General features: G+C 38.3%; 1 protein-coding gene across 4 annotated transcripts in view; it reads left to right on the top strand.

Annotated features, from left to right (window-relative positions):
• FNBP1L (formin binding protein 1 like) overlaps positions 1-21,927 on the top strand; it is a 93,651-nt gene that overhangs the window by 49,080 nt on the left and 22,644 nt on the right. For 3 of the 4 annotated variants that reach the window (XM_054037002.1, XM_054036999.1, XM_054036998.1), the window contains exons 1-6: positions 2,472-2,585; positions 4,947-5,062; positions 16,027-16,080; positions 17,926-18,073; positions 18,477-18,539; positions 21,303-21,407. In XM_054037002.1, the coding sequence (XP_053892977.1) occupies positions 2,487-2,585; positions 4,947-5,062; positions 16,027-16,080; positions 17,926-18,073; positions 18,477-18,539; positions 21,303-21,407 (585 nt within the window). In that variant the 5' untranslated portion in view covers positions 2,472-2,486. Of the gene's footprint in view, positions 1-2,471; positions 2,586-4,946; positions 5,063-16,026; positions 16,081-17,925; positions 18,074-18,476; positions 18,540-21,302; positions 21,408-21,927 lie in introns of those variants that run through there. The other variant, XM_054037000.1, reaches the window with a different exon arrangement.

Genomic DNA, 21,927 nt, shown 5'->3' with positions numbered 1-21,927 from the left:
CAGATCCAGGGTTGGAGGACACCTCTATACATAGACCTCCCTGGACCGCTAGTGCCCCATCCACAACAAGCTCTCAGACACCAGAGCTACTAGAGGTAGGCAGCACTCTGCACCAAGTACATTTACGGTACTGTAGACCCTATCTTCATCTGCCTCTAAACAGGAGGTAAGGAGTAAATCTCCAAAAAGATCTTGGTCACCAGCACATTAGAAGGCTACAGAGACCTCCAGTCCCACCAAGCGCTCCATGCAGGGTCTGAGTGATGCTGGTATTGCAAGGACAAAGAAAAAAGGTCAGTCTAAGACAGACTCACAGAGTTCAGGTACTTGGACCCAGACTGGCAGAGATATGGTTGAAAAGAGCTATAAGTCCGTCCCTGAACAACACACTATACCATATCACAAAATTCAATGGTACCAAAGACTGCGAGGCCTCCTACGGTACTGGGGGAATCTGAGCCAACTCACACTGAGGCCAAGCTTTCAGGGCCAAGAGTTCTGAAGCCATCCTCCACAGGTCCTCTCCCAGGCCAGTTTTTGTTACCATCAGTTCTGCAAGAGATCAGGTATCCTAAGCTCTTTGGAGCCAGTCTCCCCTATTAATGAGTGCCAGGCATTTCTCAGCATCAAGATCCTCTCAATCACTAACCCCTTTATCACCTCGATAACTATATTTGCCCTCGTCTGCTTTGCAAGCGGAACAGCTCTCCCCCATCTTGGATTTCAGGGTAGGGTTCCCCTGTCTATTCTAGGACACATCGCTCTCCTTCCTACACTGATGTTTTGCAGGAGGGTAGACCTCAAATAATACCCACATCACAGGAACACAGATGAATGCCTCTACTTTTTGCCACTTGGCCCCCCTCAGTGGCCTCATTGGGATCTGTGGGCATTCTGTTGCCAACAATTTGCTATGAGGTCTTTCCCACCCTCTTGAGGGAATAGAGAAGGGCCCATTCTCTTTAGTCCCCTCTGTCTCCACCTATGCCAGAGGAAGAGACCTTTGAGGAGCAAGAAGCAAGGCAGATAAGGAGGTGACACCTCTTACAAATATTTTTTCCTTATCAACAGATGAAGCTGGTATGCCTCCACCACCTTTTATGGTAGATGACTTCAGGCATTTTCAGGAACTGATGAAGCAAATTGCTGACATACCTCAGAATCCCTTAAAGGAGGTTCTGGAGTTCTGCTATAAACTCCTAGATATTTGACACACCTCGTCATCTCTGAGAATTGCCTTTCCAGTGAATGAAGCTGTTATGGAGCCTGCTAAGACTGTTTGACAAACCCCAGCTACAACATTGCCTACCTGCAAGGGCATGGATTAAAAAGTATTAGGTTCTGGCCAGGGAATCTGAGTTTCTGCTTCTCACCCAGCTCCAAACATCCTCGTAGTGGAAGTCATTAATTAACAAGACAGGCAACATAGCTCAAAGTCTGGCCCATTCAGTAAAGACCCGAGACTCAATCTTTTTGGCCACAAATCCTGTGCATCAGCCACACTTCAGATTAGCAAACCATCAGGTGCTCATGGCTAAATACAACTACTTAATTATAACAAATTTTAATTCCTTTATTAAGCATCTGCCAGAGGAACATTGTGACCAATTTAAAGCCAATATTCAAGGGGGCCAGTTTCTAGCAAGGACCTCGCTTCAGGCCGCCTTAGACATGGCAGATTCTGCAGCATGGTCTATATACACTGCAGTGGTCATGAGAAGAGCACCTTGGCTGCAGATGTTAGGCTTTCAGGGAGAGGTTCAGAGTACCGTTGAAGATCTCCCCTTTAATGATCTCAAGGTCTTTGTGGACTCAAAAGATACCTCCTTTCCTCCAGATTTCTTGCACTTAGCATATCTCATCTCAAGGATTCAGGAAAGTCCTTAAATGATAGTAAAAGACTGCCTTCAACTGCTGGGACACATCAGCTTGTGTCTTTGTAGCGTAGCATGCCAGGTTAAATCTTCAAAGTCTACAGGGATGGCTTTGAACAGTTTACAAATCAAGCAAACACAGTCTAGGCCGGTTACGCTCTTCCCCGGTGGGTTCTGCACTCAGTAGGTGGAAGGACCTCACAAAGATGTGAACAGGTGTTCCATTCATTCAAAATCCCCCTACCACAGTGAAAATATCAGATGCTTTGCTTTGAGTTGGGGGACACATCTGGGACCTCTTAAGGTGCAAGGCAAATGGTTTCTACAAGAGCAGCTTCTACACGTAAATCTTTTGAATTGAGAGCTGTCAGAAATGCTTGCTACACTTTCTACCTCTAATCAGATCAAAGTCAATAAAGATCATGACAAGACAGTGTGGCATGCGTGTATCAATCATCAGAGAGGAGCATGTTCCTCATCTCTCTGGGCTGAAGTGATAAAACCCTAGAATTGGTGCATAGCCAAGCACATAGTCATCTCAGATTCTTACCTACCAGGTATTCAGTACGCCATGGCAGATGACCTCAACAGACATTTATGTCTAAATTATGAATGGGAACTAAACTCCAGAGTCCTCCACACGATGTTCTTAGCTTGGGAGTTCCTGGAGATCAATACATTTGCCACAGCAACCAACTCAAAATGCATCAGGTAAGTTTCATTCAGTGCCAAATTATTCTTCTCATGGAAGCAAAAGCAAGATCTCCTATCCCTAGCTGTCCTTGCTCAGAACCTGCAGCTTCTAGAGTGAGATGGAGGAAGATGAAGTAAAGAAAGGAAAGTTTTTCAGTGAGGAGGAGTGATCCTTTTGTTAATGGTAGAAGGAAAGAGGTATATTACTTATACAGGTTCATCTTTGTATATGTCAGTAGTAAATAAGTAATTTTCATTAGCTGATCCCTCAAATTATTTGTTTTTTTATTTGATCCTGTAATATTGGAAAGATATTCTCTGTGATTATGTGTTCTAAAATATTAACAGTTTGGTGTTCCAGAATATTAAGTTAAACCTTGGCAGCAAATCAAAGTAGTGTGGAGTAAGCAGCCGAAACTAGGACAGCAAAGGAATTGTTTTGCTGTTCACTGAAGGAAGTCTTTTTTAATGGCTCTGACCATTGGCTCTCTACCAAAAACAACTTATTGGGACTTCATTTGGATACAAGGCTAATATTGTCAAAGTAATTACAAAAACAAAAGCAGAATATAAAAGAGCAAAGCTTCTGAGAAACTTATAATTTATGCTTACATATGATATTTTAATGCCTCCCAAAAAACCCTGTTTTAACAATGTTCAGGGTCTGACTTCAAAGAAATGTAGAGTGAAGGCCCACACTGTCTTTAAATCACCATTATGGCACAAATTAGATGTGTGGGATATATTTAATCTATGCTTCAGTCCCCTAAACCCAACAGATTGAGATTTGAGAGCAATCTTAACTCTGAATTTCTTCCTTACATTTGTCAAAGCTGATAAAATGTTGTTTGATCTTGTATACCCTAAATTATGGTATATTTTTACTACCAGTATCTTCCAGATATCATTTCAATCAGTGTTATATTGTTTAAGTCTGCCAAAGTGCATTGTACCTCAGCATTCCTTGATGCAACTTCAAATCACTGTAGTGTGCATTGGAACAAGAAGATTAAAGTTGTTAGTAGGAAAGGCTGGTATGACTCATTAAGTTAAGGTGCAATATTGAATCAGGGTTGCCAGGCATGCTGCATAGCTTAAGATAATGAAGTTGTGTTCTATTATGCAAACTTTAAATATGTAAAGGCAACACAATTAGCCTTGCCTATACCTCATCACTTTCTTTCTCTGGTATTAATTTTTAATTTTACTTGATAGTTAAATAGTACAGCTATAAAGTGTATCTGGACACAGTTTCTATGGGGGACACGGTATGATAGCTTGTATTTGTTTTTACATTTGTTCGTGTTTTTTTTAGACTATCGAGCAATTGTTCATGAGGAGGTGTGCTAAATATAGTCAGAATTTACAATAAATATTGTCATATTAAAACATAAATCCTTGACTTCTCTTCAGCATGGCATAGTTTAAACTTTTAATATAAAAATATGAATGTGTGCAGTGTGGTTTACTGAACTGCATCTTCATTTTTTGTTAGATATTTCATTCAAGTTTCCCCTTTTTGTTTTTGGATTCCTTCTTCACCCTCAATGAATGTTTGCTTGACCTGTTGATCTGCCACCTGTAATAGTGAAAATTCAGCTTTGAAGGTAGCAATATAACAGGGTTTTTGATCATTTCTAAAGAAATCTGCTTTTTTAAAATCCAGTTTCTGTCTTCTGTTGCCAGTTTGTCATAGCCCTCTTCATTTTTAGGACTAGCTTTGCTCTGTCTGGAGACCGTCACCAGCACTTATCATGGAGTGAGCATTTGCTGATGACTTTGACTATCTGTGTTTGAAATACGGAATGTATCCAGCTTTGTTGTACAGTATCACTTAAGTATGTTTTCTGTCATTGGGTGATCTTAAGGATGTAAATACTTTTTTGAATGCCTAGAAACCATACCTAGGGTCTGTGTTGAGGAATTTTTAAATTCCTCAAAAATCTCTTGTGAAAGAAATGGTACTTAAATAGTCTGTTAACCAGTTACAGAACACTTGTCTCCACTTATATTTTCAGTGTTGTGTTGGAAACCTTCCTTGATTGAAAAGGATTGTTTATTTTTAAAGTAATACAAATATTAATGGCCATTACTTTTTATGAAAAAAAAAATCAACTGTGAGTAATTTTTAAATATGAGTACAGGTGCTTTTTACATGAAGAGCCAAAAGTATGTTTGCACATGTGATTTTAGCTTACTAATATTCTGGCATATGAGGGTTGTGATATGCATAGGACTGGCTTTATTATCCCCATTGTAGTGAGTTATATCTAAATATCGAAGACCACAACTTCATAACTAAATGAAATTGATAGAATTTTGTGATTTTTTTTTTTAAACCTTGTGTAGCTAATTGAATTTCTTTGTTTTGTTTTAAAGGATCAATTTGATAACTTAGACAAGCATACACAGTGGGGCATTGACTTCTTGGAGAGATATGCAAAGTTTGTAAAAGAAAGGATAGAGATTGAACAAAACTATGCAAAACAATTAAGGTAAGTTATATTTTTTTTTAAAAATCCTACTCAGCAACAATTATTCTGAATTACATTATTAGATGGGTAGATAAATATTTATGATTCTGTTGTTCAAGGTCTGTTTTTCATCAGTTGTCTGAATTAGATCATTAGTTACTTTTCATGAGAGACAGATTTTTCTGATTTACCAGTCCAAAGTGCTCTCCCCTCCTGCGTCTTTTGAAACTAAAAGATACACTCAATGGAATCTTGAGACTTTTAAAGAACTACTGATACTTCTGCACTGGTTTTGGGGTTTGCTTTTAGCAATCTTTTCACATCAGACAGCTCTTCGGTTTCTTCTCTGTTGAACAAAGTTTAGCAGCAGAAGCTTTAGCATCTATTTGTTATGTTGGATTGGCGGAATTCACTTCTTTGTGTTAGAAATCTGATAGAAGTCATTCGTGAGCAGAATTTCAGAAGGTAGGAATATAAGAATGTAAAGAGCACAAGAAGTGATTGAAGTGTTCAGAATGCAGCACCATTTTGCAGCTCTGTGTTGGTTTGTTTTGCTCATTCTATCTGTTTAAATGAGGAAACCATTTTATTTGGACAGATAAATCAAAAACTTTTTCACAGACAGCACAAACAAGTCACCTCTTTGCTTAAGTAACAGAAGCTTATTTTTTGACCAACTTACAGAGGGGGGCCGCCTTATTGACTTCAGATTTGTCTGTGCCTTGATTTTTTTAATGTTGATCCTTAACTATAAAGGACTGCATTGTCCATATGTGAACTGTATTACCTACTGTGTTCTAAAATTGATATTATCTGTATTATTATGTCAGTATTATATAAAAACAAACCTTTCATTCTTTCATTTTTAATATTGTTTTGGATAAGATTTGTAATTCCTCCTGAAAAGTATAGTGCCTTGGAATTCTTGCATAGTGCACTTTATAAATTAAAAATGTATACCCTTATAATTTGCTCTAATCCAGTGGTCACCAGCCTGTAGATCGTGATCGACTGGAGCCTCTGACAGTTGATCGCGATCCCCGGTCGCTAAAAGTCAGGCGGTGCAGCGGGACTAAGGCAGGCTCCCTGCCTGCCCTGGCCCCTCGCCTCTCCCAGAAGCGGCCAGCACACCCCTGCGGCCCCTTGGGCGGGGGCAGGGGTCTCTGCGCACTGCTCCTGCCTGCAAGCACCGTCCCCGCAGCTCCTGTTGGCTGCAGTTCCCTGTTCCCGGCCAATGGGAGCTGTGGGGGCGGTGCTTGCAGGGAGGAGCAGTGTGCAGAGCCACATGGGCCCCCTCCATGAGCCACAGGGGCGTGTTGGCTGCTTCCAGGAACAGCGTGGGGCCGGGGTAGGCAGGGAGCTTGCCTTAGCCCTGCTGCACCTCCAACTGGGAGCCGCCCGAAGTAAGTGCCACCCAGCGGGAACCCGCACCCCAACCCCGAGCCTCCTCCTAGAGCCAGCACCCCAAACGCCCTCCTGCATCCCAACCCCTAGCCCTGAGCTCCCTCCTGCATGCAAACTCCCTCCCAGAGTTTGCACCCCTCACCACCTCCTGCATCCCAACCCCCTGCCCGAGGCTCAGCCCAGAGCCCCCTCCCATACGCCGAACATCTCGGCCCTAACCCAGAGCCTACACCCCCTCCCGAACCCCAACCCCCTGCCCCAGGCCGGTGAAAGTGAATGAGGGTGGGGGGGAGCGAGTGAGCGGGAAGGTGTTGGGGCCTCGGGGAAAGAGCGGGGTAGATCCTGGGTTGCACTTAAATTCAAAAAGTAATCTTGTACATAAAAAGTTTGGAGACTTCTGCTCTAACCAGTCATTTTCTTGAGCACAACTAAAGAGGAGCAAAAGAAGAGGTGTGTTGTGTAAAACTTATAATGTCATAATATGTTAATGGGGAACCAAAGAATGGGCAGGTTATTGATTGTTGCAAAGTTCCAGGAACATGGATCAGGACAGGTAGAATTGGATATGCAGTAGGTTAACAAAGTCATTCAGTGATATGCATATTTAATTTATGATTGGCAAGAAGTTGGTTTTATTGTGTGTCAAATTATTATACTGTCAATGGATACTTGTAATGAACTATCAGATGTTGTTTTTGATACAGTAACTGTTGATGAAAGGGAGGAGGTTTGTTTGGTTTACTTCCTCTTTGTCAAATCAAAACAATTCCAGAGATTAACTCCTTTTTGTTTTTATTCTGTTCAGCACATTTCTTTCATGCTAACACTATTGTAGTGGGAGATACAACTTTCTGTTATGTGATGCAGAAGTATAACTAGCGTAACTTCAACACAAAATAAAATTCTGAATTTGTTCAGCTGCTTTAAACTGGAGCGAGGCAGAAAAAGCCACTCCTATGGATTCTGGATGAGCGTTGTTCTCTAATTATGTAATATTCCATGATCTCTAGAGTCATCTAGTTGATTTAAGTTAGTTATAGAAAATGTTTTGCTTAAATCGTAATGGTGATTATCCCCTGTTGACTAATGTGTACTACTGAGTTGTTGTTTTTTCTTTGTAGCAGATTAATGTACATTTCAAGCCACCTTGAGACATATTTACCAAAATTGCTATATATAAGAAACAGAGAAACGTTATTTAAATGTAAGCTTAAAAGTTAAGATGGGAATGCAGATTACCACCATATGTGTTTGTTTCTCAAATCTGTTTTCCTTTGATTGGAGCTGAAAACTTAAGCTGTTGTTTATTATCCAAATGTGGATGTGGCAAATTTTCATTTAGTGATTACCTTAAGAACCAAAGCATATGAACTCTCATATTCCAAAGAGATTGTTTTTTTTTTTGTTTTTTTTTTTTTTGTACTCAGATACCACGTAGTTCCTTTCTATGGTGTTTTGGCTTCAGTTGAGTGCTTTTTCTGATAACTTATTGAGATATTAAATTAAAACAGTTTTGTGATCAGTGCTCACCATAACTGTTAGTTGGTGCTATTCCAATCTTTCAAGCTACTAGAGTGCCATTAAAAGTGGAGCTTTTCCTTTAAATATCAAAAGGCCTGGAAGTTCTAATTGCATTGCTTCATATTCTGTGAAAGTAAACTTTAAATATAATTCACTTCCAAAATCTCCCTTAATGGAATATAAAGATTGCAGGTCAAATTCAGAGTTGATTGCTCCAACTGTATTGAAGTCATTTAATCAAAATAACTTTTAGAATGTCAATGAAACTGCACCCACTTGTAACGCTGCTTACAGCACTGTATGGACCTAAAGACCATATGCAAAATTCAAGATAACTAAACCTCTATACAAATATTTACAGAAAAATGCTGTAATGTAGTGACTTGAGGCACTTGATGAGATTTACATAACTCCATCCTATGTTACAGAAAATAGACACATTTCCTTGAAAGCTAGTACTACTTCCAAAGAGGGTTGAATTGGGAGATCCACGATATGCTTTAAAAGTACTAAGCATCTTAACCTCTAGATTTCATTAAGCAATAATTATTTCGTCATTGAGTCTTTTCACCAAACCAGAGAGCGAAGTGGTCTAATCCTGCCACTAAAAAAATTGACCATCCTACTTTCAGCTGCAATAAAATGTTTTTTAATCTAGAGCCCTCATTTTGTCCCCACTTTATTTTTAATTTTATTAATTTAATGCTTGCGAATGGTGCTGAACTGACCCTGTTAGACTGTGAAATAATTTGTTCATATACAGACTTGGGCACAGCACAGGTAGGGGGAGTCCAAAATTCTCCACTCCACCCTACTGGTGTGTGTAAATCCTTTTCTAGAAAGGCCACTGTTAGGGATGAGTTCAGTTTCTGTGCCCTTAGTAATCCTAAGAATCTCTGCTGAAGCCATTTAATTAATGTGAAAAGTGGTGCCCATATGTACACTGTGGATATGTGTCCACTGAGTAAGGGGCCATAACTAGACTGGAAGGATTAGATTTGTATTGGTAAATATTGATTTCACCGTACACACAAACTGATGAAAAAATATTTCCACTGATACTTTGCCTATTTGTAAATTTCAATTAAGAAAAATGCTGCTTGAAAACTTAGTAGAGTTTGATTTAAGGATATTTACTTGATATATTTTGACATGTAAAGTTGACAATTTGTGTTTTAACTGTTATAAAGCTTTAACTTTTTCAATCTCATACTGTTGTTAAATTATTATATATGACCCTCCCATAATTTCCTACAAATGAAAAAATGTAAGTAGATAAAAGTTGGGGGAAAAGATGCTTAAAAATAAACATTGATATTATCCATCAAAATTATTTTTTAAAAATATCAAATTCTGCCAAGCTTAGCCATAACTCATTTCACATAGGCTAGCAACGGCAATGACTTTCAATCATTACTAACCTGGGTGGGATTTAAATTGATGTCCTAGTGGTAAAAAGAGTCATATTCCATTGTCCGCTTTCTAAGCCATCAACTCTTTATTTTCTATCCTCACAATGACAAGAATGAGTTTTCTTTATTCTGCAAATGAGAAAGATCCTAATAATATGCTCTGCTAAAATAGACTCTCATTATTTTCCAGTGTGTTTGCTTTGTATTGCAGAAGATAATTACAATGCTAAACAAACTGTTCATCATAAACTCTTTTAATAAATCTTGTGACCTTAAAGATTCAAAACATTGTGGGTTGGGGGTGGAAGAAAAGATTAATCTGAGTTGTCATTAAGAACCTGACAGAATAAAACGCTTCATAGTCTAGATTCTTACTCTTCAGCTTCACTTTAAGTTCACCATGCCTGCAGTGAGCTCCATCTGGGCAGATCCCTATGTCAATGCCTTACTGATGGGGGTATAATTGCCAGTTCCTCCCCCTACATAGAGCTAGGTGAATTTTTAAAAAAATTCTTTTTGCAAATGGTATTTTTGCCGAAAAATGTATTTTTTGGATCTCTGAATCTGTTCACAATTCAGATAGAATTCAACAAATAATTTTTACTACTTTTTTTTATTTCAATAATGTCAAAAAATTTCATTTTGACCATTTTGAAATGTTATATTTCAACTTTTTATGTTGAAATGGTGTTCCACTTTGAAATTTGGCCAATTAAAAAAAAAGAGAGCGAGTGTGTGTGTGTGTGTGTGTGTGTGTGTGTGTGTGTGTGTGTGTGTGTGAAAACACCTGAAAATGATCACATTGAAAAAAAAATGTTTGTGGTTGACCCAAAATGTTTTGGTTTATTTGAAACAGTTTCTCCTCCCCCTTTCCCCCCCCCCCCCCCCGCCCAATTCTCAATTCAGCAAAACATTTGGAAAAAATAAAATTTGGTCCAGACCTAACAGACTTCTTATTTATTAGATTTTTTTTGGTTTGGCCTCGTCATCTGGACAGACCAATATATTTAGATTCCAAGAGGTAAACTCAAGTTTAGATACAAATGTCAAACATTTTTCTTTTTTCCAAGAGATACCTGTCTAGATACTTTCTAGAGTGCTGCCTGAGCTTCTATTCCTCATGTCCTCACAAACTCCCTGGCACCTAAGGGTTATTTTCCAGGACATCAGTTCATTTTCTCTTTGCTTTTCAAGACTTGGTGTTCTCATTTTAGAATAGCCTTTTGTGCTCCTTTGATCGTTCTCTCCATGCCTTCCGTTTTCCCTCCGACTCTTACACTCATGATCGGTCTTTCTATGTTTATTATCTTTTGCACTCATTGAAGCCTGAGCTATTTACTGTTTGCTGAGTCTTTAGAAAATCTGACAAAATTCGATGCGTCAAATTACAAATTCATGTGAGCCCAAATGCAGTCAGGATCCAACTGCTGGCTAATTTGGTTTAAATGCTACGGTGTGTGTTGTTTTTGTTTGGGGGGGAAGGTTGTCATAAGGTATTTCTGTCTTCCTAGAAATGATTAATAAAAATAGCATCACACTGGAAAAATAAAACTAGAACAGAAATCAGCATGCTACTAAGTCATCAGTAATCATGACCCTCCCCCACTGCCATTCTAAACTGTATGCTTTATATTAAGTGGTTTTCCTTTCTTATCAGTGACATGCCAGAAAATCTTCTCTTGAAAAGGCTCTTGCACAGTTGCCTAGTTACAGCATTGTTATGCTTATTATGGATTTCACCTTCTGAATAATAATGAGGTGTATTTTAGGAGTTCCCTGTTTATAATGTAAGCCTCGATATAAAGAGTGTAAGGCAGGAATATAAAATAATATCAGAAAAAGCAACATAGGAAAATGATTTTGGGTGCCAAGGAAGAGGTTTTGTCTTTTTTGACATGAGAAAAAACACAAACCTATCCAGATACATGGAGCCTTGTCTGCTTTTAATCTCTACCAGCACAGCAAGTAGAATTTGCACACAAACAATGGGCTCCGTGATATTGGAGAGAAATTTTTGTCTATACCTCGAGAGTAATTTGCCCTCTGAAGTAATTTTTATTCATAAAATGATTTAGAACAATAAAAGTTGAATTTGTGAAATAGTTCTGGGCATCATAGGTATACAAGTATTTAGCTCTGTATCTTATTGGTGGTGTTTATATAATCTCTTACGTTACACATTTTCAGAAGTTTTGGATGGAAAAATGAGCTCCCCCTTCAGCTAATATTAAGAGCTATATTTTAATATAAAGCAGGAAGGAGATGCCATTATGAGCTCAGTCTTTTGAAGGGAATAGCATGATGAGCAGAGATATGCTGGTAGTTGGAAAAGTGGCTATAAAAATGGCATTGTAGGTTACTTTATTACTTTATTGTAGAGGGCGCTGGTAGTGATGCCTGTTGTTATAGTTAAAATTGCCTAACACTTCCGATTATAAGACACTGTTTTCAGTTGCTTATAACTTTGCCAAACTTTACTTATTCAGGCTGAACTTTCCATGCCTGATGTCTGCTTCAGGCTGAATATTTTTGAAAGATCAGTTCTGCCATTTCTGAGAATAAAATTATGAAAAATACTTTGCTTTGTCTATGTTAGAAAATTCTTACACCATTTCATTAAGAAGCTCTAGCACCTCCAAGCTGTCAGTACCTCTGCTGTCAGTAAATAGATGTTAAACCCACTGGAAAAACGTCTTCTTGAGTGATTAGCTGATATAGTGGATGACATCCTACTGTGCATATCAGTTACTATGGTAGCTCAAGTAGAGGAGGTCTGTGCTATAGGTCTAAAGGTTCCAGTTTTGCCGATAACCATATTGACCCCCATATAGGTCATGATGGATTTATTTTTTTACTTTGCTTTTTAAAAAGTAGGAAATTGCATGTAAAAATAAAACAATATAGTAAAATAATGTTAATGTTGCAAAGTCAAGCACTCAAAAATTAGGAAAGGTGTGAAGGGTGAGAGTATTAGTAAAATAAGTAGAGACAGTATGGCTTTTGAGTTACACAGCAGAGCAAGAGAGTGCTGTTCTTGCAGTCACCCTTCCAGTGTAACTGCACTTTTAAATCCTAGGACTGTGAACAAAGGGAAGCCTGGGCAAATGCTATCCTAAAGGAATATGTAAATAATATGCTAATTTGTACTGTTTTTTATTGTTTGGATTGTAAATGTATAGTGTGTTGTTTCAGTGGATAAAAATCTGTGGCAAATGAAATACAGGATGGGGTATGCAGTATGGGGTCTGCAGTATTGGGTATGGTATTAGCAGCCTAAAATGGAAATTAGGAAAGTTAGGAACTGCTCTGGATATGAATCAGGGTTGTGTAGTGAATGAGGTGATTGTCTGCGCGACCCCTGTCTCATTTGTTGTGGAAGTTGGAAGGTGTGCATTGAATGAGGCAGGTTACTGCAGGAAGAGAAAGGAGCATCTCATGATTCAAGTAGCTGAGTGCCACTTTGGAGAACTGAGTTCTATGTCTGCCTCTGCCACAGAGTTCCTGTGGGATGCTGGACATTGCCAAGCCATGCAGCATTCCATGTACATGAGGAGAGGGAAGTAAACCCACTGTTCCTTGGCTCACAGATCAGATTAAGATCTCTTCTTCCACACTGGCTGCTGCTTATATTTTTGTGCACTTCTCCACTGAGCATTGCTTCATACCCCTTCCATACAGAGGCAAGTATCATTCCCCCCAATTTACATATAAGTTAAGAGAAGTTGAACAAGGTCACTTCTGGTGAAACTGGGACTAGAACCCAAGTCTCTACTATGACAGGCCCAAGTCTTGCCTACTCTGTCATACTGCCTCTTCACAGAATGTTGCATATCTGTGTACTTACAACTACTTTTCTAACTTCTAGCTACACTTCCTTCACAGAGGTAGGAATAGAATGCAAAAATCCTGATCTCCAGCATTCTAGTGCTGCTTGTCAGTGGGTTACACAACCATTTGCTGAAGTGTCACAACCTCCCCAAAGGGCCTGGTCCAAATAGAGAAATAACACTTCTTTAGCTCAAGTGTTAGATTGTCTGCGCTGGGAATTGCATGGTTCAGGAATTAAACCTTAATGCTGACCTGGGGAGGGTGAGAGTTGGGGAGGGTTTCTTCTGTTTGCACATGATGGAATTTCTTCCCCCTCCCCATTTTTCTCTTTGAATAACTAGCTTATTTAATTCACAGTGAGAAAACATCCTTAGACACTTTTATGGATTAAAAAACATCCTATGTGAAAACTGTGTTGCAACAAAACATAGGTGATCCACATTTTGGTGCTTTGTCACACTGAAAAGTGTGAAGGGTGAGAGTATTAGTAAAATAAGTAGAGACAGTATGGCTTTTGAGTTACACAGCAGAGCAAGAGAGTGCTGTTCTTGCAGTCACCCTTCCAGTGTAACTGCACTTTTAAATCCTAGGACTGTGAACAAAGGGAAGCCTGGGCAAATGCTATCCTAAAGGAATATGTAAATAATATGCTAATTTGTACTGTTTTTTATTGTTTGGATTGTAAATGTATAGTGTGTTGTTTCAGTGGATAAAAATCTGTGGCAAATGAAATACAGGATGGGGTATGCAGTATGGGGTCTCAGTATTGGGTCTGGTATTAGCAGCCTAAAATGGAAAATATACAGGAGTTAGTTCTGCTATTTGCGTTTCACATTGCAGCTACTAAATGGATTTAATGGTGAAGAAAGTGCAGTATACACAGTATTTTACCAAAATATCTGGGGAAGAAATTCATATGCTTTCAAAATACTTATAAACAAACCTGACACCTCTTCAGACTGTACTCATTGCCATCTTCTGTTGGCTGCAGAAGACTCTTAACAATAAAGTTGGGTGATACAGATTCTGTTGTGAAAGGTTTTAATAAGTACTGACAAGAACTAATGCTCTGCAAAAGTCCATGACTATTACGGAAGGAAAGCTAAAGAGTTTTCTGCTAACATGACCACATTGGACACTAGAGCTACTGAAGTAGACTCTTAAATTAAATAGCAGAAAATCTTCAGTAAATTCAAGCAAAAACTGAAGAGAATAACAGGTTGCATAAAACATGATAAAATCTGATCGTATGATAGAGACTATTGGAATTACTGGAAAATCAAATAAAATGTAGAAATATTAGATTTAAAGATGTGCCAGTGGCCAGAGAAGTGCCAGATCCTCTTGTATTTTGTTAAAATTATGGTTGGTTTATTTCACTTTGACACAGAAAATTATTCTGTATTTGCTGAAAAAGGTACAAAATTCCTTCTAGACAGAGGCAGGGAGATCAGTAATGGAGCTATAATTGCAACTTTTGTGGTTTATAAAAAGTGAGAGAATTTTGAAGGCTGTTAGAATAAAAAAGATACTGCAGTATGAAGATGTGATCTTTGTCCGCATACTGACAATAGGGGGGTGGGGAGAATTAATTGTGGGTTTGTTTTTTTTAAAGGCAGGACTCTCATGGTGTCCTACAGTTATCTTTCCGGCTTTCAGAAAAGTTGTTACCGGTGGCAATAAATCTTATTTTTGGGGACAGTAAATCTGGTGCAGCCAGGCTGGAGTGGGGGGAATATATGCTTTGGAGAAGGATTGTATTTGAAAATTGACACTCAAGTATTGTTTCTCTCTCTCTCTCTCTCTCTCTCTCTCTCTTTTTCCCCTTTTTGTAAGATTGAGGGCACGTTATGTTGCATTGGCATGTCACAGGATTCTTTATAATGTTGTTCTACTGCATTTCAAAATTTAGGCACTAATCTTGCAGTTATTTCTGTAGCAGTGCATCCCTGTGTTATCAGTGTCTGACTAGAGGACTTAGTGCAGCAAATGTGTTGATCAAGACTGCATTGAGTAGCATGCAGGTGCACGGCTATGTCCATTAAAGTAAATGATGCTCCTCAAACGCACAGCAGTCTGTCCACGTGCTACATAGAGCATATTAGGGACCTCGGTCTCTTTTTTTTTTCAGATTATCTTTTCATAGCTTTTGAACTGTTGATATTTCCAGGGACACTGATGATGTTTTCAGGTGTAAGGTATTGCCTCCATTTAAAAAAAGATTCGGCATCTTGCACCCTAAGAATCTGCTCATTTTCTAAACAACAACTGTAGTGTAGTTAAAATAACTTTTCTGAATGTCTGCTGAAAGCCAAACCCTGATCACTGGCTTTCTCTGCAAGCAGTCATGAATGTGGTACCCAGAATGACTGTATGATTTGCACTTTGCTTAGCTGTGCCTGTCTGTATCATTTGTGTCTCCAGGTAGGATAGTAAATGTAATATAAACCCTGCTGTTTGTGAGCCTTTTAAGTTGGAGGTGAATAAATGAGGTGATTTAGTTACTATGGCAACTGGTGCCTTAAAATATATATTACTCTGTTGGCTTCACTGCGTTTACACCAAAATGAGTTTGCCCTGTGAAGTCGTATCAAATTCTTGGTTCAAATAGTTTACAGTATGTGACCCTAGTGCTGCAAAGAGACCTTCACTGGTATAAGGCTCTGCCCATGAATATCCATTGCAGCACTGGGGCCTATTTTTTATCGCTATGTCCCTCTCCAATTTTTATTTTTATTTTTTTATTTTTATATTTTTTTTGAAACTGCAACTAGAAAAATGCTTTTATAATACAGTATATATACTTTTCACCTTTAACAGAAATCTGGTTAAGAAGTACTGTCCCAAACGTTCATCAAAAGATGAAGAGCCCAGGTAAAATATATGTATTTAAAGTTTTACATATATAAATAGCAAATACCACTGTATATTGTTTAATCTTTAATGGAACTGTGTAATATTTCTGTGTAATATTTTTGATGGATAAATTAGCAAATGAATGAAATCAGGACCTCCTCTGTTTGGGTTCTTGTTCCATTACAATTAAATATCACACTTTACTGTTCCCACTATTGATGTCTTAAAGTGATGATAGTGTGGTAATTTGTATTAGCAGCTTTCCAAATTAAACTTCATTTAGCATAAGAGTTTGAAAGTGAAGTTTTAGTGCAATATATATATATATATTCTGGCATTACTTTTATAGGATTGGGAATAATTTGGCCATAATGTGTGTGTTTCTTTTTCTTACAATTTTTATTAACCTTTTGAGAATCCTGGGAACGTGTTACCAGTGCAGCTCTGCAGACTTGGGTTTTGATTGCATGCTGAATTGTCATTTATTTTTGGCTAGTGAAACTCAAGTGTGTTACTCTGGCAACTTGCTTTGCCTCCGAGAAGCAAAGTAGATTTGGATGACCATTTGCATGTTAAGCAACTCCATTGTCAGTAGTGTAAAGATACATCTACACTGCAGTGGGGAGATGTGATTCCCAGTTCAGGTAGCTGTACACGCTTGAGCTAGCATGCTAAAAAATAGCCGTGTGGCTGCAGTGGCACAGCTGGCATCTTGTGCTAGCTGCCTATGTATGTATGTAAGATCTCCCATGGAGTTGTCCTTTGGAGGCTAGCCTGAGCCACCACCAATGCTGCCATTTTTAGCACACTGGTTCCAGCAGAGCTAGCACATGTAAGCCTACAATCACTCCCAACTACAGTGTAGACATAGCCTAAGAGAAGTGCTTGTTTTGCTGTCCTTGTCATTGATGATTTTTGATGTCTGATTAAAACACAGTGCTAGTTTTTAAAGTATAAATATTTGGACTATGAGTGAAAGAATGGTGAAAACCTAAGGATATCATGTGGGATGGATTTCACGTTGCAGCCAGGGAAGTGCTATGCAGAAATGCCTTGGGGAACCCCACCAGAAACACCTCAAGTTCTATTCAAACCCACCTCAAAGAAATCTGGACTGCAGGAGTCAGGATTTCCAACTCCACAATGGAATTCAGGCCCTGCCAGCTTTAAGAAGATGGCAATATTCCATAATTAAAGAGAGATGCATATTTTAATATGGTGACTGTTTTTGTTTCTTTCCTCCCTTCCACACACACTTTCTACCCTTATTTTTGCCCCTCCCCCTCCCCCTTTTTAGTGCCAGCCATAGTGGCACCTTACCTCCAGCCAAGAGGTGGGCAGGCAAACAGGCAGCTGTCTCCAGAGCTGATAGCAAACTTGTTCTGTAGATCATCCATCGGGATGCATATGAGTGGTATGATTGGCATGTTCCACCCTCAAGACCAAGCACATCATCTCTGCAACAAGTTCAGCCTCCGAGCCTAGGGACCTAAGTCCGTTCCCAAGCTCAGGCCTCTCAGTTGGCAGCTTAGGAGATACCACTATACTGCAGGGCCTTCCAGGTAGTATTCTTATTCTTTCTTTTCCACTCCCCAAAATCCATGTTCTTATAAACTGTGTATGAAGAGACATTAGAATGTGGTACGTCTTAGGCCCAACATAGGCTTTCCCCACTGTGCATTTTCACTGTAGTTCAACATTGGTCTAAGGCTTATTTTACAGTGTATCTAATTTTAACACACTCTATGTTCTCTTAATGGCTAAATAAAGAAATTCTCTTAATGGCTAAATAAAGAAGTAAAAAAGTACTTAGTGAAAGTAAAAATCAATTTCACCTTGTGTTTTTAATGTGTATTTTGTCAGGTTTACATCATGTCTAGCCTTTTTTAACATCCTTAATGAGTTAAATGACTATGCAGGACAACGAGAAGTAGTAGCAGAAGAAATGGGACACAGAGTATATGGAGAACTAATGAGATATTCTCATGATCTAAAAACAGAAAGAAAAATGGTAATTCCTATATTCTTATGCAACAATAGTGTATAAAATGACTGTTTTCATTCAAAGAATCTGTATATTTATTTGTCCAGTCAGTAGTATAAATGTGACAGTAGTTTCAATTATAAGTTTTATGTGCAACTTAATAGAACTTCAGAGTAGCTCTCTTTAAAACGTAGTTACTTGTTATGATGTTCAAAATACAAATATAGAATAGTGCCCATTAATAACTTTTGAGTACAAAAATAACCTTGGTCTATAGTGCTGTTCTTGCATGGATGGTAATATCTCCAATAAAGTACCTTGATAAATTAGTAAGCAATTGACAAAGCATACTGAATGTAAACTAGAACAGAAACCAGTAATGTTAACAGTATCTGAGATTTGTGAAAATGTCTTATTTATGCCCTTACAGCATCTTCAAGAGGGGCGAAAAGCTCAGCAGTATCTTGACATGTGCTGGAAACAGATGGATAATGTGAGTTTTTCTGCTAATATTAATAGCGGACAGTTCTACACAACTGTTGCCATTACGTTTGCTTTTGTGTTTTTGATCAGTCTGTGTTTAGTGTTTATCACTGAATGATCACATTAGATTTATTGTTCAATAGCCAAGACAGAATACAATGTACTTATAGTTCATTACTTAATTCATTTCTCTGTAAATTGTTATTCTCTGTCGGAATTACCCTTTTGGGGTTTATGTGACGTAGAGAAGTAGCTTTCAAATATATTAGAATTTTCTTGAAAATAACACTCCATCCTATACCCTGGAGGCATCTACTAGCAATCCTTCAGCCTAGCAATCCTTCAGCTATCAGTCCCTTTTCTCCTAGCCTGCTCTCATTGTAACTACCTACAGTTTATCTAAGAAGTAGCTTATTTTGTGGAGCAGTTTCATTAGTTACGTTCCATCTTTTCACATTTTTATAGATTTCCTGCTGCCTCCTTAGTAGTTGTAGTAGATTTTCTTAAGTTTCTGTTCTTACTAATTAACTTCAGATTAACCCAACTGTGTTTAAAGACTTGAAAGTATGTAGCATTTATTTATGCATCATTTAGGAAATCAAAGCTTTAAGTCTGTCATCAGCACTGTACTTGATCAAGATGGCTTGTAACAAAAGGTTTATTCGAGAATACCACTATAACTAAGGTGTATTGTATAGTCCTTTTTTGTTTATTTCACTTTCAGTCAGTATAAACTCAGTTTAATAGAGGAATACAGGCAGAGTACTCCAGGGTTCCATTCTTTGAAAGGCCCAGTTTAAAAGGAGGCAGAACATAAACTCTACTTTCCATGAATCAGTAATACTTTTGAAGTGATATTGACAGATTCCCCCTGTGCCAATGCACCATCCTTAGAATGTGTTGCATCTTGGTCAGATATCCTGAAACAATGGTGGAGAGATGGAAGATTCATATTTAGGAAGGCAGAGTCAGAAGACTGAAAGATTTTGAAGACACATGCTTTACATAAAGAAGAGAGGATAAGCAATAGGATTTCAAAATACTTCATTTGTAAAGTGTCAAGAGAGGGTAGCAGTTGGTTGCTGAAAATTGTTCCAAAACGTTCAACATTCTTTTTTGGAAATCTTGACTATTGTTACTAAATTTTTGGAAAGGAAGGTGCTAATCAGGAGGAAAATTACAAAAACATTTGCACTTCTGAAACATTTCCATTGAACCAGTGCCAAACGGAAGGAAGGAAGAGAGAAGGGAAATCGTTAAATCATTTTAAGGTGAACTAATTTTAGAACAGAAGTGAAAACTGAGTTAATCCCAGATTTCTATGCTGAGTGGTCCCCATTTACCAGACTGAGGGACATGCAGTGCAGAAATAAAATTTTAATTGACCTTTTTTCCCCTCTTCTCCGTGAAATCCACAGGGCACTGCTCAGTTCACTAAAGATGGTTATTTAAAACTTATTTCTGAGCTGAATGCCCCTCCAATGATGGGTAAATTGGAGAGACTGTTTGTCTCAGTTTTAATTTTCAGCTTTCCAGTTCATCTTTGAAACTTCAATATTACAAACACTTACTTCCCTCTGAATGTCAGAATAAATTAGAATTACATACCACTGCACAGGAAAAATCTTGGTGATTTTTCTGGAGTCAATCATCTGTCTTGGAAATCAAGGTGACTGAAACTGAAGAATTCTCAATATCTGCAGAGGAATATATTTCAGGCACTATGGAAAACAGCATTACCGGTCCTGAAAAACACCATTCAGGCAGATGCTAGCACTTCATGTGCTCACATACTTTCATCATTTATTGGTGTTTATGTCTCTTCCTTAATGTATTGTTTCAAGTCCCATCTAATTCCGGCTTAAAAATAAGGAATTAATAGGGCTTTGGTAAACCTGATGGGTAACAGCCTTTTCTCACCCTGGATGTTTAATAATGGGGCATAAAATAGAGCTATCAGGTGTCAACAGTCAGAGACCACTTTACAGTAAATGTGTTGAGAATTGCAGTCTCAGTAGGTTGGCAATACCGACAGTGCACTTCTCTGTGAGATACTCTCAAAATACATGAAGATACATTGTCTTTGGCTATAGAGTCTCAAAACAAACCTCTGAAGGCTTAATCTATGCTGTGAAATCTTACCATATCTGACAGATTTGTCATCAGTAAGGTTAGCTGATATGATGCCAAGTATGGGTTAATGTGGTCAATGTAGACCAGGACGAACCTTGTTCAGCATCGTGTCAGAGGGTCTAATAGTGGTTAGCTGAGACATTGCTGAACACTCTTTGTTCTGGTCTATGCTCACTGCTAAACCGTGCTCAGTATCTTGTCAATTAACATCGTTGTAACAAATTGGTTAAATAAATTAATTTTAAAATTTTACAGATGTCTGGGTCTGGTCCAGATTTGGATTTTCTTCCCCGGTCTCTCTCCCCGCCCCCTCCCCCCCAAATCTGAGCTAAAATCTGGACCCAGCTTTTCTTTATAATTAAATTTGTCTCTGGTTGCTTGTATAATATTTTTAAAACCTATTTTGAACATTTCTGTGCTGGCACCCCATTAAGGTAAATGGAGCAAGTTAAAACCCCTGGAGAAAGGGTGGTTTGACTGCAGATCGAACAAGACAGCAGTGCTTTGATTTTCAAAGTGAAGGCTCTTCTCAGCCAAGATTAATGGAAACTTTAAATGGAAGCTTAGATATCTAGGTTTTGAAGTTGCTGTAACTGTCTGTTGGTTTGTTAATGCAATATGGTTTTCATGATTTTTATAGAGCAAAAAGAAATTTGAAAGAGAGTGCAGAGAGGCAGAAAAGGCACAGCAAAGCTATGAAAGACTGGACAACGACACCAATGCAACCAAGGCTGATGTTGAGAAGGTAAGACCCATGACACTTCTTCCTCTCCTCCTTCTTGTTGTTACTATTATTAGAAAATGTTAATTTTTGATGGCTTTATGTTTTGTAGCAATATTTGAACAGCATAATATATCTATTTACATATTTTAGGCAATATCAAAGTAACAGTATAATTCATCTTTTAAAACAATGTACGGTGTAATGAGGCAGTGTGTCAGCATATTGACATATTTTAGTCTTTTAATTATTCAAAGGATGATCACAGAGCAAATTACAGGTAATGTCTAAGACAGAAGCTATAGATGGGGTTATTAGTCTGATGTAATTTGTGGTGTAATGTGCTTAGAATCTAGTTTAATGGATTCTAATGTATTCTTCTGAACCACCTTTAGTCCAACGGCTGCAGAGGAAGTTTTTATGGCATTTCCTAAATATGACCTGTAGATTGACATTACAAATTTAGTGGCACTCACATTCCTTCCCTTTTTGTTAATTATAGGAAAAAATGTTTGTGCCTCCACAGCTACTGTGACTAATGTTT

This window comes from Malaclemys terrapin, chromosome 8 (assembly GCF_027887155.1).
Source record: "Malaclemys terrapin pileata isolate rMalTer1 chromosome 8, rMalTer1.hap1, whole genome shotgun sequence".
Taxonomy (NCBI): Eukaryota; Metazoa; Chordata; order Testudines; family Emydidae; genus Malaclemys; species Malaclemys terrapin.
This window is presented reverse-complemented; position numbering and strand designations above follow the sequence as displayed.